The following is a 15612-nucleotide window of genomic DNA, read 5'->3' as shown; positions in this document are numbered from 1 at the left end:
TATACATATATATATATATATATTATGTGTAATACTCAAAAATAAATTTATCAATATTACACGCGAAATGTTATTTGCCATGATTTATACATGAAAAGAAATATTAGACAAAATTTAAGTCCTATTAACAATTTAAATGTCATTACAAAATTCAATATTATATTTCAATGTACATATTTATAAAATTATAACGATAATATTATAGGATTGTTATGACTTCATTAAATTAGCCAAGTTAACTAATTTAGTCACAAATTATTTACAATCAGTAAACACTTCTCTTTTATAAAAGAAATGACATATATGTATATTGTTAAATTGGTAACACTGAATCGTAAGCATATAGCATAGCAGAACCTCTACATATGATAGGCTACGTCACCAACGAATTTGTACATAGATTTTGTGTTACATATTTTTCTATTTCCGTGATTAATTCTTAGACAACAATCATTTTAATGCTTTGTATTCTTTTAAACCAAGTGACTTAAGAAGTTTCCTCTTTAAAAATGGGATCTTCTCATAGTATCGAAATACCAGGAGGTGGCACAGAAGGTTACCATGTATTGAGGGTAAGAACATTTGTTGAAATAGTGTAGTTTATTTTATATATTCATACTTTTTTTATTTACCAAAATAAATCTTAAACTTTCAGTAATTAATATTTTGATATATATTATAAATTTACTATAGTTTAAGAAAAAATTTATTAAGTAATTTCATCACATATTAGATTATCTAAAAATTGGAAGTTTCAAGTTATTTTTCAATAAATGTAGCTATCTTTTTGTTAGATATTTAGTAAATTTGATTCGAACGTCATGACTGAAATAGGTACAGGAAGGTTCTCCAGGTCAGAAAGCTGGATTGGAAGCATTCTTTGACTTTATTGTATCTATTGGAAATACACGCTTGGTATGTGTTCCATGATACCTATTGATACTTTATGTCAATAGAATTTATTAAATTTATATAGTGTTTAAATTAAAAGAATAATTTATTCTTACAGGATCAAGATAATGATACATTAAAGGAGCTTCTCAAAAATGGCGTAGATAAAAAACTAACACTTACAGTATACAGCAGTAAAACACAATCTGTAAGACAAACTGTTATAGTACCTAGTCTCACATGGGGTGGACAGGGTCTCCTTGGTGTTAGTGTAAGGTTTTGTTCTTTTGAAGGTTCCAATGAAAATGTTTGGCATATTCTTGTAAGTATAACCACAATTAAATCAGAAAAAGTTAAGAAGTACATAAGAAGACAAATTTTTTGAATTATGTTTTATAGGAAGTGCATCCATCTTCTCCAGCTGAATTAGCAGGTCTACGTCCATTCACAGATTATATTATTGGTGCTGATTCAGTTTTACACGAGTCTGAGGATATATTTACTTTAATAGAAGCACATGAATCACGACCTTTGAAATTGTACATATATAACACACAAGATGATTCTTGTAGAGAAGTTACAATTACACCCAATCATACTTGGGGTGGAGAAGGAAGGTAAATTTGTTAACCTAACATTAGTATTTCAAAATATTACTGTAATTCATATCTTACGAATATTTTTTACACTTTTATAGTTTGGGTTGTGGAATTGGTTATGGATATCTGCACAGAATACCCATTAGAAATATTCAAGAGCATAAATCAAATAATTTGTATACAGTATGTACCAATTTGAAATGTCACAAGAAATTTATCAAAGTATTGTAACTAAGTTCTATTTCTTCCTTTTGTAGTCTCATGTTAAAGCTACTAATCCAAATCCAGTTACATCAAGCATTACTCACACAGAAGGAAGTAATGTGATTATAAACATACCACCAGGTTTCTCTATTCCACCGAATTACATGTCAGCACAAGAAAATGTTACAAAATCCGAAGTTGAAACTACTTCTACTACAATGGTGCAAAATATATACACATCAAGTGTACAAACATATACTATGCCTCAATTGAATCCTGCTGCTATTGGAGGATCTACTACTACTAATTCTGTGTCTCATGTTATGCCTAATCAAACTGTTGTAAATACGACATGTAGTAAGTATCCATAAATTATTATTAACTTTCAAATAAGTAAATATAATGACATTATTTTTATTCAGATAATGATCCTATCATGCCATCGTCACATCAAAATACAATGCCGAATATACCTGGTATGCCAACTACTCCACCTTTGCCAACTTTTACTACTAATGCGACAGTTTTAAGCGAAGCAACTGGTGTTGTCGGTACGCCGAAAGATTTCACAACTGTACAGAGTGATATATCACCACCAGTACAGTTTAATGTGCCTCAATCTCATGTAGTAACGACGCCCATATCGTTACCCGGGATGCCACCTATTACCGTTAGTGCAAGTCTACCACAAAATTCTTCTTTCTATCCATCTGTTCTCCAGCAAAATGAATTGAGTGGTGTTAGTACAACTCCTACATTTACGGTGCCACCAACAACAACGCAGTAACGATTATGTTATTTCTAATGAAAAAAATATCTGTTTTATAATAAAGTAAATATTGAAGAATAAAGGTAAAATAAAGAGCGTAATGTATCTATTACAAATATATGTATTACTATACTTTATGCATTTATACTTTATTATTTGTTTAAACGTAATGTATACAAATTTTCAGACATGCAGGGATAAATTATGTAATTCTGTACATAGATAAGGAATATTGACTACTTAAACTAAAGTCAAATTAAAACATTTGAAAAAGTATTAAATCTTAACATATTACTTGATCTGTTTCTTCTTATATTTTGTCGTTGATACTTATGTATAATGATAAATATTATTTTTTAATCATTAAACTTTATATATATGTAATGTATGTGCAGACTAAAAGTTTGAATTTGTTATTAAATAAAGGAATAAAACATTTACATATTAATGAAATGGATTTTATTTAAGATTCAGAAATTAATAGTGATTTAAATTTCAGCAATTATTTTTAACAATGTTGACAGCACAATAAATGCAAATATATCTTTCTCAAAATACAAATTGTGTGTCTGCTAATAAACATTAAGTTTGGAAAATGTTTATACAGCAAAATCAAAACTATCATTTTGAACAAGAATCATTTATTAAATATTGTACAGATTGATCTTGTATCAACTGTTATTGTGTAAATATCAGAATAACAAATTTTATTTTAATAATTAAAACTGCTAGTGTTCTTCTTAGAATTTCTTCTCCACAATTTTGATATTGTTTAAATAATTATTTCAACATCAATTAATTCCTCTTCACTTGGGAGCTTGACTTTTGATGGATCTATTAAATTTGGATCAATTGGTGGTAAACCATGTTCTTCTCTGTAACGAAGTTGCAAATATGCTTCTCGTTGAGCCCAATCTTGCAAAAATGGGTCTGGTGCATAACCAATTATAAGAGCACCAAACACCAAGGACACGGATATAGATATAAAGAATGTTACATGCATGATTTGTCTATCAGTTTTCTGATCTTCGTCACAAAATCCATAACTGGTCCATGTTTTTTTTACCTCATACGTACTTTCTTTTTCAGAATTTTTAACTGATACATCACTTCGGTGTATTCTGTTACATATATTGTTTTCTTTCGGCCTTAGAAACGTCAATCCGCTCTTAATTCCTTGAGAACGGATGAATCGTAGTAAAGTTGACATCTTTCTTTAATGAGAACTTATTTTTTCTAACAAAATACCGTTCTTCTATATATTCGTTAGTTTATTATGAGATAGTTGCCAATATATCGTAACAATTTCAGGAACCAAAATTAGATACTCGCGTACACGTATGTACAAGACGACGACCAACTTTCAAGGTTAGAAATTGACCTAACCTAACATTCAGAGGAACATGTAATACGGCGCCTTGATTTTAAATTTGAAAAAGGTAATCATCAATTTGATGATTACGGCTTGAAGAGGATAGATTTTGTAAATAAATCAGAAAAGTATTAATATCCGAAAAGAATATAATAAACTATGATAAATATTCAGGATTATATTTAAAATTAAAAATAATATTAGCTTCACACATATTTACTCTGTAGATTTTCAAATCTAGTAACTTATCATGCTTTTACTTTTTAAGGAATATTTTTACATTGATGACAAAATTTATGGAATAGAAATTTATTTCAATTCATGATACAATTATTTATTTTGTACAGTATTTTCCTTATCATATGTGTTTTTATGCTCGTTATGGATCACAGATTGATATATCTCTTGCCATAAAAGATTATTCAAATCTTTTGTATTTTCTTCATTTGAATAAGAAAAGTGATGGATATACAATCCTTTATATATATCTAATATTATTATTAAGGATATAGTTTTATATATATAGAATGCATCAGTAAAAACTATCACCTGAAATAAGTCATTATCTATTGACTTTATCAAAAAATCTATAAAGTGAAATTTATTATATTTCAAGAGTCTAACCAGAAGATTACATTTTGATTTTCCAATACCTTATACTATCTGAGATATTAAGATAACTTTGACATAACATTTAATCGATCCAGCTAAACATTTTCTATAAGTTTAGCAGATATTTTAACTTTAATTTATCAAATTTAATGTATGAAGCAAAAATAAATAATAATGAATGATGCAAAACATGTTTACATTGCCTTTGTCTTTCATGCATTAAATTTTACAAATTAAAGTTCGAATATCTGCTCAACTAAAATTTTTTCGATATAAATAGATTAATACTTTTTTATAGGGAATGCCAAAATACATCGATTATTGTATTTAAAACTGTATGATCCCATTTAAAAAAATGGATACCATCCTCATATAACCTCCACTAGACCATCACCAAAATACTAATTATACCAGATTATGTCCCTTAAAACTACACACTTCTTGTCTGAACCATTTTTTCATATAATAAAACTATATACTTTTCATACTATATATATATACACACATACATGTGTGTGAAATGCTAAATTTTGTTTAAATTACAGGAATTTTATAAGTTAAAAGGATACTTCCTGTAATATTCTCTTTAAGCTTTCCAAAATCCCATCGTATTCCAGTTAATTCTCTATATAATGCATATTTTCTTCTGTAATTACAAAAAAAAAGAACAAAAAAATAAAATCTTATTAGTATTAAGGCATAATACAAGCATGAATGAGCATAGTAAAATATTAATAAATCATAATCAGATACAAACCTTCCTTGATCTAGTAATTCTTGATCCTGTATGTTTCGTTTACATGTTTTAAGTTTATTTCTTTGCAATTCCAATTGTTGACATTCTTCCAAAAATTTATTTTTCTCTGCATCCAACTCTGTCTTTAAAAAGTATTAAATTTTTATTTCTGCTGTATTATTTTATAACAATGTAATATACAAAAATAACAAACAATTACTATGTGGTCTAAGTGCTTAGATAAAACATGATTTTTATATTCCAATGTTTGTTTTTCAGACTGAAGGGTATCCCTCATAGAAGTTATTTTTGATGTTAAATCTGTGATCTTTATTCCATCTTCTGAAAAAGAAAATACCTTTATTTGTACACAAAAAGTACGATACAAATAATATAATAAATTACCGCTAAAGTCCTGATTTCGTTTATTTTTGATATGATCGATTAACTTGATCTGATTCTGCAGTAAATCCTTAACTTGTAAATCCGAAATTTTTATATGATTTTCCTTAAGCGTCATTATTTCATTCATTATTACATTTACATTAATGTCACTGTTAAAACATTTGGTAAAAATGAGAAAACTATAAACACAAATTTATAATGTCAGTTATCTTTAGTTACAAATTTTGAAACGTCACTATGTATTACTGCCAATAGTACTATCAAAATATCCCAAAGTCGTCTCAAAGCGAGTTAGGGATTTTAATCAATATGCCACGATCACGCTGCGATAAACAAAATTACGATTAAGAAAAAGGATAAGATTATATACAGGGTGTAATTTTAATTGATCCATGCAAATATCTCTTAAACTGTACATTATTCGGAAAAGTATTTCAAGTAATACTTGTGCTCTTTCAAAGAAAATATCTTATGATGACAGTGAAGGTGTTCTCGAGATGTCAAGGAAATCTGTTTTTTTTTAATGGAACTATATGTTTTCATTTAGCCATGTTTATAGACCATGGGTCGAATTTATTGACCTATAAAATGTTGGTTTTTAGAAGTCATTCGGGTTCGCTCATTCCCATTTAAAGCTTATCTTCGTCAAATATGTATAGAATTTGTTCTCTATGTCTTATATTTGAAAGGGCAGCTTTGTACATCGATGCAATAAGCTATTCTCTTCATAAACAACAGTTCTCCACCTTCTGAAAAGTTGCAGAACTAATTTGTTGGCAGGCATTCTTTGTTCGAATTTTTACATTAAATTTTTAGGAGTGGTTCCTTTCAATAAACTTGTTTCCTTGTGAAACCTTACAAAGAGAGATCTAAAGGGGTTAGATCTGGAGATCTTGATGAGAAGAGAATTTTACTTTCTTTTCCAGAAACATGTTATTCACAGTTATACAAACTCGGCGATCATTATGCATAGGAGCACTATCATATTAAAACCATATCCTGGTAGCGTATGGAACGTTTTCAAGAGGATTTTGTAATTTGTTAGTTAAGAAAGTATTGTATCGGGCTTCAGTTAATGTTCCATTAAATGATTTAAATTCACTAAGTGACCTTTCACTATGCCGTACCATACATTTAACGATCATTGGCGTCGACAATCAACCGATCTCTGCCAGTGTGGAGGTTTCATCGACCCAATAATTGCTGCTATATCTATTCAATAGTCCACTATTCTTGAACGTGGTTTCGTCAGATGTATAACATGTGACATGCCATGATTGGTTTTTACAATATTTGCCGACTGATATGAGAATTTAAAGAAATTACTGCGAGTACTGCTTCTGTCATGACTGCTGTCTACGACGTTATCGTTGCAAATTTCCTCCCCTAGCACGGCGATCAGGAAATCTTTCTCGACGCAACCATGCATTTGCCCTATAATCTTTCTGACACTCTCCTGGAATCGAAATCATGCCAACAATTTCGCTAGGCGTATAATTACTCATCACAAACTGAATTATTATCGAAATGAAGGATGTGTGATGCTATAATAATACTAATCCCTTCGAAGCAAATACTGTGAAATAGTAATTCTAGTAGGCGAGACGCACCACTTGTGTGAGTGACGCGTCATGTTTACGACTGATTATTACGACGAGGAAAATGTTCTAGTCGTATGCAGAGCAGGTTTAGAACAGCTGTAAATGGCTTTGAATAATCTTTAAAAATGAACGTTTTATAAGTCAATAAATTCATCTCGAAGTGAGCTAAAAACCTGGTTAAATGAAAATATAGAGTTGCACTTAAAAAAATAAAGATCACCTTCACATCCTGAAACATCTCTGGTTAGATAAACCTGATGGTCATCATAGAACATTCCCTCGAAACAGGATAAATTTTATTAATAATGTGAAGTTTAGGAGATACTTATGAAGATGGATTAAAATGAGAAATGCTTTATATAAAATGTTTATATACAATAAATTTTATATTTTTTAATTAATTTTTTAATTAGTTAAAAAAAAATATTTGTTTAACTTCATTAGAGAATTTTTAGGACTAAAATCAAAATTTCCTTTTTACATCAAATCTTCATTTAATGACATATATGCTAGTCATTTATAACAATAAATGTCTTACTATAATAAAAGTGTACTAAACATTAGTGATTATATTTAAGATTTAGATGTAGTTCATTTATGATATTGTAACTTATAATGGCACATAAAAAGAAAATATCACGTAAAATAAAGTACAATGTAGGGATACCTAATTATATAGGTATCATTGATATTGATAGGTATCATGATATTTTAATAACATCTATATTGTCTAAATGTATAATGTGTATTATGTTCTTGAAACATAATGTGTTCATAGACATTTTTGTCTCAAAGAAATTTTGCTCTTTTAAAAATCAGTTACGTCTAAATCACATAAGGAATTTCTTTTTAAATTCTTACTCAAATATAATTTCTCGAAACATTAATACATTAATACATTATAAATACTGTAGGTTGACAAAAATTATTTACGAACTTAGTACTTTTTTGTCTAACATTTGCGTCCATTATATGTCGCAAGATATTGAGCAGTTTATAAATGTCAAAATAGTTCATTGTTATATAATTATCATGCATATTAATTATAAAAGTAAAAATCTAAACGTTCTTGTATGTTATTATAAGAAAATATCAAGAACCCATTATATAATACTTAAAAATATACATATAAAACGTTCTTAAGTAGTGATCAACATCAAATTGGAATAATTTATAATCATAAATAATGTTTATTCGTTTGCTTTGTTTCAAACGTTTTTGTCTACTGAATTTAAAAGTTAAATCTTACTGTTAAATTGTAAATCAATAAAATTGAAAGTGTACATCTTACAAAAGTAACAAAAGAGAAAGAAAGATAAAATACTAGTGGCCATAATGTTGATGTGATTCATATTATGTGGAGAATGTAAACTCATTTTAAATTCAGATAGAAAAAAAGCGAAATTTTACCTTATAAACATTTTGAATTGTGTTTAAAGAACAGAGATAAAATTATAATTTTCGATATAATATATGTAATTAAATAACAAATTTTAGTAGTTAGCTATGTGTTGACTAGAATTGACCTTCTTTTAATTGATAATCTTAAAATTCAATTATGGTTTTCTCAAGTGTGAACTACGTATCACTAAAATATTATGGCCCATATAATGAATATATAACAAGATAAGTTTTACATATACGTTTGCATATTAAAATGTAATCTTTTATCATTTATCTAATTTTTAATGTCAAGATACTATGTCACTTCATTCGTAAAAGGCACTTGCTTAACATATTTAATCACAATTTTTTGAGATCAACAATCGTCATTCAATAGATTCACGTTCATAGATATTTTTTGAGAAATCAAAATGTTTGATATCCGTATATTTTCTCTATTGTTTTGAGCATTACTTGATTCTGATGTTGAACCATTATTATTATTGTTATTATTATTTTCTTGAGTCGAGTCGTTAGATGAAGAAGGATTATTTGCTTGAACTAAAATTGTGTTCAAACTATTATCCGCTTGTTCGATTTCATATCCTGCTAAATTTCCATTTGTAACTTCATGTGCTAGTCGCCTATAAAAACATGATTATGGTTATATAACAAAAAACAAAAATGTTCTGTTCTGAAACACTAAATATCTACTTACTCTAGCATCAAATTATTAGATCGATTATCAGTTGGTTCAGACACAGGATGTTGTTGTCCTATTGCATCTATGTTATCATTACTCATATCATATTCATAATTAGAATTCGTACGAACCCAACTCGGAGGTACGAAACCTACTGCACGCACAAGATCATTCTTATCCTTCAAAATTTTATTATTGTTGAATGGTACAGGAGATGATGCTTCTTTGCATCTAATGAAAGGACCTGTAAAATATTAAGTTATGAAGGAATTATATTAAATATCATATTAACATTTTCGATGTAATATACATAATTCTATACATATTATTACCGCGTTGAACAGCCCGCAGTTAATTCAGCGTTCAAGTAGGTAGGTATACTGTAATGAAATAATTGTGTTTTTCGTATAAAAAATTAACCGTTTTAATCACGGTTAGTAACTTCAAACATATAAGAAAATGTTAAAAATTAAGACAAAGAAGCTACAATCTACAGTGCTCGTGTATCTTAATTTACAATTGTTTGTGTTTGTAACAAGTGTTTATTTTAATAGAAATATCGATTGCAGAAAGGAATACGTAAAACAAAGTAGCTTTGAACGAACAAATGAATAAGATCATAGAATAAGCTTCTAATCTACCTACTTATTAGTAGCAAATAATCGCCGCGTCTTCGTGTTATTTAAAATGGATTTTTTTTAGTGCTGCACTAATTAATATGAATGTGTACTTTAGTACTAACGGTGTTTGTAACAATCTGTATTACTCACTATTTTCCAATGGCGGGGCAGTCGGTTCCATCATGCCAAGTTCATCGTGCGGTTTTACCATATTTCTTTGCCGCTTTGATCTTCCTAGAAAACATTTTATACAATTGCATTTTGAAATTTATTTTCCAAATAATTTTATGTATTATATGCTTTTAACATATTTGTAAATATTTAGGATCTGTTACTTACGTCTTATGAAAAGAAATATACCAAAAACAGTTATTATACTAAATAGGAATGTTCCAATTACTAAGTAGATAATCATAGTGTTGTCCAGTTTTACTACTTCTGTATAAAACAAAGGAAAATTAGTACACAAAAATTATGATAGCAAGTACAATTTTTATCGAGTTAATTTTTCCTTTACTTACCGGGTATATCTTGTTGAGCGTTAGTTTTTCTACAAAATAATGCCATTTCTCCTGTACCAAGTTTTTCGGCGTTGTAGCTGTAATTATATCAGGGTTAATAAATATCAAATAAATCGTAGTCATGTATGAACATTTGGCAAGAAAATTAAAAAATAAACCACAGAAAAAGATAAATGAATAGTAAAATATATATATACCCACCCAGTCAGGCAGGGGCCGCATTGAGAGGGATCCCGTGATTTTTTTTCGTGATTTTCCAGTCTATTATACCTGTTACATTGGGTATAATCAACGCACCGTTCCGATACATGATAGCAGTATTGTTTATCGGAACAGTCACCATCATCACGACAAAATCTTTCCTCTATCGTAGCCTACAAAAAAATTGATTTTCAAAATTTTATTTCCATATTACTAGTTTGTCCGAAAAATTTCTTTCATTTTATAAGAAAATAATAGACGCACAATGTTTTTTGTTTTATATTAGTTTATTGAATTATGTACGAACATAATAATAGAAATATAACGAAATAGATCATACCTAATTCAACAAAATAATATAAAACAGAAATTGTTCATGTATTATCATCTTATGAAACAAAAGAAACTTTTCGGACAACCTAATAATTATAATTATAATATCAGTTATATTTCAAAAGATATTACTTTGAAAAATAAAGTTATTATTGTAGTAGACACAAAACTTAACTACAATATTTTTTATAAGGAGTCTTATAAGAAATTAACTATCTTTCTAACAAAAGAATTTTATATTAATAAATTTGCAATTACCTATGACAGATCGCTACATATTACTCCACATTACTTTCACACATTGCTTCCATTATTTTTCTATAAAGCATCATTTATTCTGGCAAAAAAATATTGTATACAAATTTAAAAATCTTAAAACGATAACGTAATTACGTTCTTTTTGTATAAGTTTTCGTTCAAACGTTCCAAATTGATAATCTATGTGGAATTATTAATTGTTATCAATTACCAAAGTATATGAATTTAGTAAGAAAATATTACATTAAAAAGTCAGGGTGATTCTCAATTTTTTTTGTATGTTACTCTTATAAACCGGGCGTGGAACGCACGGCACTTCCGGTTTAATAAAGTCCAAGGACTCTGGACAATTTTTTACGACTTACGACCTACATTTCGATTTCAAACCACTCTCAAAGAATTATTCTTCTAAATTTTGATTTGCTCAAATATTAACTAATACAAATAGGTAATACAAATTCACGATCACGATTAATTGTATACAACAATATAATAAAAACAAATAGAATAAAACAAATATCTGTTTTTTCTTTATTATGTATTACGTATATATTAATTCCTTTACTATATTACGTAATTTTATAAATGTTTACCTTTAAAAATTTAATAATAATTTATTGAAACATTTTTAACTTTAAATTTAATGAAGTTCGATAAACAATGAACATATAAACATGCGCCAAAAAATATGAAATTCTGAAATAAAGATCATATTACCACTATTTTTCTATGATGTATTTTTTCTATAGAAAGAAGAAAAATTAGATTGTATCGTTCGAAATATAATTTTATTAATGCATCACAATCCTTTGAAAACTTCAGAAATAAATATTAAAAGGAATTATATCTTCGTTTACAAAAAGGAAGAATAGTGTACAATTTTGTTAATATTTTCGATTAATTGAATAAAAACATATAGGAGGGTTATTCTGTAGTCTTGATCTGTCATTCAACCGCCATTTTGTTAGTGAGCAACCGCCATCTAATAGTTCACCATACAACTTAAAATGGTGGTTAACTAAAACCTGTATATAAGGATTTTAAACTACTATTTTGACTATGATATAAACTTACATGAATATGAATATATGAACAGTTATTCTCGCCACTTCTAAATATCTACAGCAATTTCGTGCATAAAGTGTAAAATTGTAAAAATTATGTAATACAAACAATTTTTTGCATTTTTTATAAGCACAACTTTTACATTATTGTTGTAAATTAAATGTTCTAAAATTTAACACTGAAATTTATTCCACTTGTAATACTTGCTAAAGTACGTGTCATACGTTGTTAGACATCGTAAGAAAAACATAATCGTGCGTGTATCAAATTACGGTATTTATAATATAATAAGGGAAATAAGAATAGTACACGTCATATTTGATAATACCCCTTCCCTTGATAAATAATCTTCTTGGACTATATCTATGTTACGCTAAATTCATAATAAAATTATGTATTATATCATTTACTTTAGAATTAACATCACATTATATACATGTATGTTAACTGACAAATTTTGAATTCAATAACAGCGTGTAAATATTTAAAATCGATAAAATAAAGAAAAATCGTTTGATGAATTTAAAAATATTTTAACGGAAGATTGAAATTTCATTGAGTCACACATTCAATTTCCCGTAAACAAAGCAAAAAGCACTCTTATCTGTCAACCGATATCGTATGATTTCGCTATATGAAAAATCTATCGTTGCAATTTGCAATAACCTATAATCAAAAAGAACAGAAGGATGTTATGCAATTGAAAATTATTAATATAGAATACCAGAAAGTTTAATATTAGAAGTGCCCCCTTTAGTTCTTTCCGATATCTTATTTCTATGATGGTCGCAGAGATTCCCGGACGAAAAAGAAAAAAGTGGTGGTTGAGTGAGTCATCGTGGCGCGTTGATGTGGTACTGAGAATTGTGGAACATATTCCGGTTCTAGCAACAAGATCAGTGCGATTTCGTCACGATACTACGCATTATTAAAATTTCATTATATTTCTCATTTACTTTACTTTGTTATTAAACTTTATTTCAGTAAAAGTAAACAAAACTGAGCGCTTGTTATCAGTAACAATTGCCGCGTTCTTCATTGGCACGATAAAAACAAGTCTGTTTACAAAGGAACACGATCGTTCATGAAATCGAATGTAACTTACAGATTTAAAAGAAATATATTAGGAATAATCAAATCCAGAAAAGATGATGAAATCATAACTTGGAGTTATGAAAATTTGTGAAAATCTTAAATCTAACTTTTAGTGTTATTCTTGATAGTGAATAAATAGAACAATCTAGAACAAGTAGAGGGACATTTAACCACATCGGTGGGATATTTCATTCGCCCCATCATCATCATGTGCATATCATTATCGCTATCCCTGCATGTTTGCAAAAGGAGTCTGTAAGTATGTAATATGTAATATACACGCACTATGACTGACATGTAATGTACCTCAAACTTGATTGTAGCACCAATTGAACAACTCGGATATATTTATACCAATGTATCATGCGTTGTATTGTAACGATATGTGAGTATGTTATAACCTGTTGATTTAGGTCATCTGATTCACCCGTGATTGGAAATAGTGATAGGTAAAAAAATTGGAAAATTCTGACGTTACTGTATTAGTTTCTTTTTTTACTTACCATTGGAAGATATAATGTGGACGTATAAAGGTTGAAGATATGAGTTATTTTTGGGGATGTACTCGTATATGAGTAAGATTCTTCCGTAGAATGTTGACAGGTTCATTCGTGCGCACAACTTCGCACGTAGAGACACTTGCACTATTGGGAATCCACCTGCAATCTGTTGTTATTCGTCGGCAGAACCGGCGTATACTGAACGTGTTCAAACCTGCTCGCAGCAAGGCAGGTAGTGGGGGTGGTTGCCAGTAATGTAATAATACTATACTGGTCCCTCGTCTCTCACAAACAATGGAACACTTTCGCTATGTACATATGTATATACTTAATTCGCTAATTCGGGATAGAGTATATTTGTAAAAAATAACTGCGAATAAAATTGATTTTTAACTTAGAGTTAGAGTATATTTATTGTTTTGTATATTATAAATAATACGAAGATATTTATGTTTCTTAATGTTAAATTTGATTGATAATTATATTTTTAAGATTGTATTTTCTAAAGACAAAATTTAATAAGTATTCTCCTTATTGAGTTGTTTGAATTGAAGTTGTACTCACATTATTATCGATACGTGTAGCTTTGTTTTCAACAAAATTTTCAATTGCAGTTTGTCTGCAGAAGTATGGTTATGGAGTTACCATACTTTAATACCTAAAATTTAAGCGATACAGCAATTACATTTTACAAAATTTGAAGTATGTTACAAATATCAAATATTAAATATACATCGCACTATTAATCTATAAACGAATAAATGTATAAATATCTAGTTATTTTGTATGCATGATCTTTCTTATTCAAATTCAAATTAACCTCGAAAATAATTATAGTAAGGATAATTAATGTATTCTATTAAATCTTCTATCATATTAAATTTTGTATTATATTGACCTTTAAATTGTAATTGATGTATTATATTAAATATAAAAATTTCTTTCGTAAAGAATATGAAATGTGATTTGTCACGTTCTTCTCTTTAAATGCAAGTGTTATATTACTTATCAATGTTAATGCCTCAATAGCTTCTAGAATATGATCACATAAAGAGATTTTGGATACTCATAAGTAATCTGTAATTTGAATTTGTGCGTTCAGAAAGGTAGATTACGTGATTATTCTTTTCATAAATGTTTAATAGATTATCTTTTTCGCCTCATAAAAAGTTTTCCAACTGCGTCATAAGGATAATTGGATCGTAATATGATACAGCGACGCAAAGCAAAAATAAAAAAGTACCAAAATAAAAAGGTGATAAATTAAAAAAGACGAATTCTATTAAAATAATTGTATGTAAATATGTTTTAACACATTATGAGGAATCTTTTTCTTCTCTTTTGCATAAAACATTTTTAATTCTAAAAAAAAAATACTTTTTAATATAAATTTGTCAGGTTAGGCCCTCTGAATGTATGCATGTAGATAGACACCCTCGTTGTGAGACATTTAAATTTCTTCGATAATATTGTAAAATGCACCTTGATATTATACGTTATAAATTAACGAATTGATATATACAAATAAATAAAAAAGAATTGATGCAAAACACAAGTTTTTAATGTGCAATATATTAGGAATTTTTCTTGTTTATTACTCGATGTATTGTGTAGATTGATACTGTTTTTTAAATTACATTTACTAATTAATAAATATTGATAACTGAATTGTTCAAAATTTACTACAAGATTGATACTAATTGTGTAAATCCAGGAAAGTAATCCATTTTGAAACAGCATACGT

General features: G+C 28.2%; 4 protein-coding genes across 5 annotated transcripts; 1 reads left to right on the top strand and 3 right to left on the bottom strand.

The window, feature by feature from the left end:
• Positions 1 to 342: 342 nt before the first annotated feature.
• On the top strand, positions 343 to 2564 carry LOC117209115 (Golgi reassembly-stacking protein 2). Its single transcript, XM_033450772.1, has 7 exons — positions 343 to 572; positions 835 to 915; positions 1010 to 1213; positions 1291 to 1508; positions 1589 to 1673; positions 1748 to 2051; positions 2117 to 2564. Exons 1-7 carry the CDS (start codon positions 510 to 512, stop codon positions 2479 to 2481), a joined length of 1320 nt encoding a protein of 439 aa, XP_033306663.1. The 5' UTR covers positions 343 to 509; the 3' UTR covers positions 2482 to 2564.
• A 344-nt stretch (positions 2565 to 2908) lies between these two features.
• On the bottom strand, positions 2909 to 3840 carry LOC117209119 (NADH dehydrogenase [ubiquinone] 1 beta subcomplex subunit 11, mitochondrial). The gene has a single exon (XM_033450793.1). It carries the CDS (start codon positions 3671 to 3673, stop codon positions 3236 to 3238), a length of 438 nt encoding a protein of 145 aa, XP_033306684.1. The 5' UTR covers positions 3674 to 3840; the 3' UTR covers positions 2909 to 3235.
• Positions 3841 to 4128: 288 nt separating this feature from the next.
• Positions 4129 to 6071, bottom strand: LOC117209015. The gene is made up of 5 exons (XM_033450570.1): positions 5589 to 6071; positions 5404 to 5525; positions 5205 to 5326; positions 5017 to 5093; positions 4129 to 4323 (listed from the first exon to the last, which is right to left on the bottom strand). Exons 1-5 carry the CDS (start codon positions 5713 to 5715, stop codon positions 4166 to 4168), a joined length of 606 nt encoding a protein of 201 aa, XP_033306461.1. The 5' UTR covers positions 5716 to 6071; the 3' UTR covers positions 4129 to 4165.
• Positions 6072 to 7663: 1592 nt separating this feature from the next.
• Positions 7664 to 14145, bottom strand: LOC117209014 (putative uncharacterized protein DDB_G0282129). Of its 2 annotated transcripts, none has more exons than XM_033450569.1 (7): positions 13872 to 14145; positions 10618 to 10790; positions 10417 to 10493; positions 10235 to 10330; positions 10046 to 10129; positions 9291 to 9519; positions 7664 to 9216 (listed from the first exon to the last, which is right to left on the bottom strand). In XM_033450569.1, exons 1-7 carry the CDS (start codon positions 13872 to 13874, stop codon positions 8949 to 8951), a joined length of 930 nt encoding a protein of 309 aa, XP_033306460.1. In that variant the 5' UTR covers positions 13875 to 14145; the 3' UTR covers positions 7664 to 8948. The 2 variants fall into 2 exon arrangements, with proteins under 2 accessions (XP_033306460.1, XP_033306459.1); XM_033450568.1 differs by having other exon boundaries at positions 10235 to 10333; positions 13872 to 14144.
• Positions 14146 to 15612: the final 1467 nt, after the last annotated feature.

This window comes from Bombus bifarius, unplaced genomic scaffold (genome assembly GCF_011952205.1).
Source record: "Bombus bifarius isolate JDL3187 unplaced genomic scaffold, Bbif_JDL3187 scf7180000008165, whole genome shotgun sequence".
NCBI lineage: Eukaryota > Metazoa > Arthropoda > Insecta > Hymenoptera > Apidae > Bombus > Bombus bifarius.
Note: the sequence above shows the minus strand (reverse complement) of the source record. Positions and strands in the feature narration are given on the sequence as shown.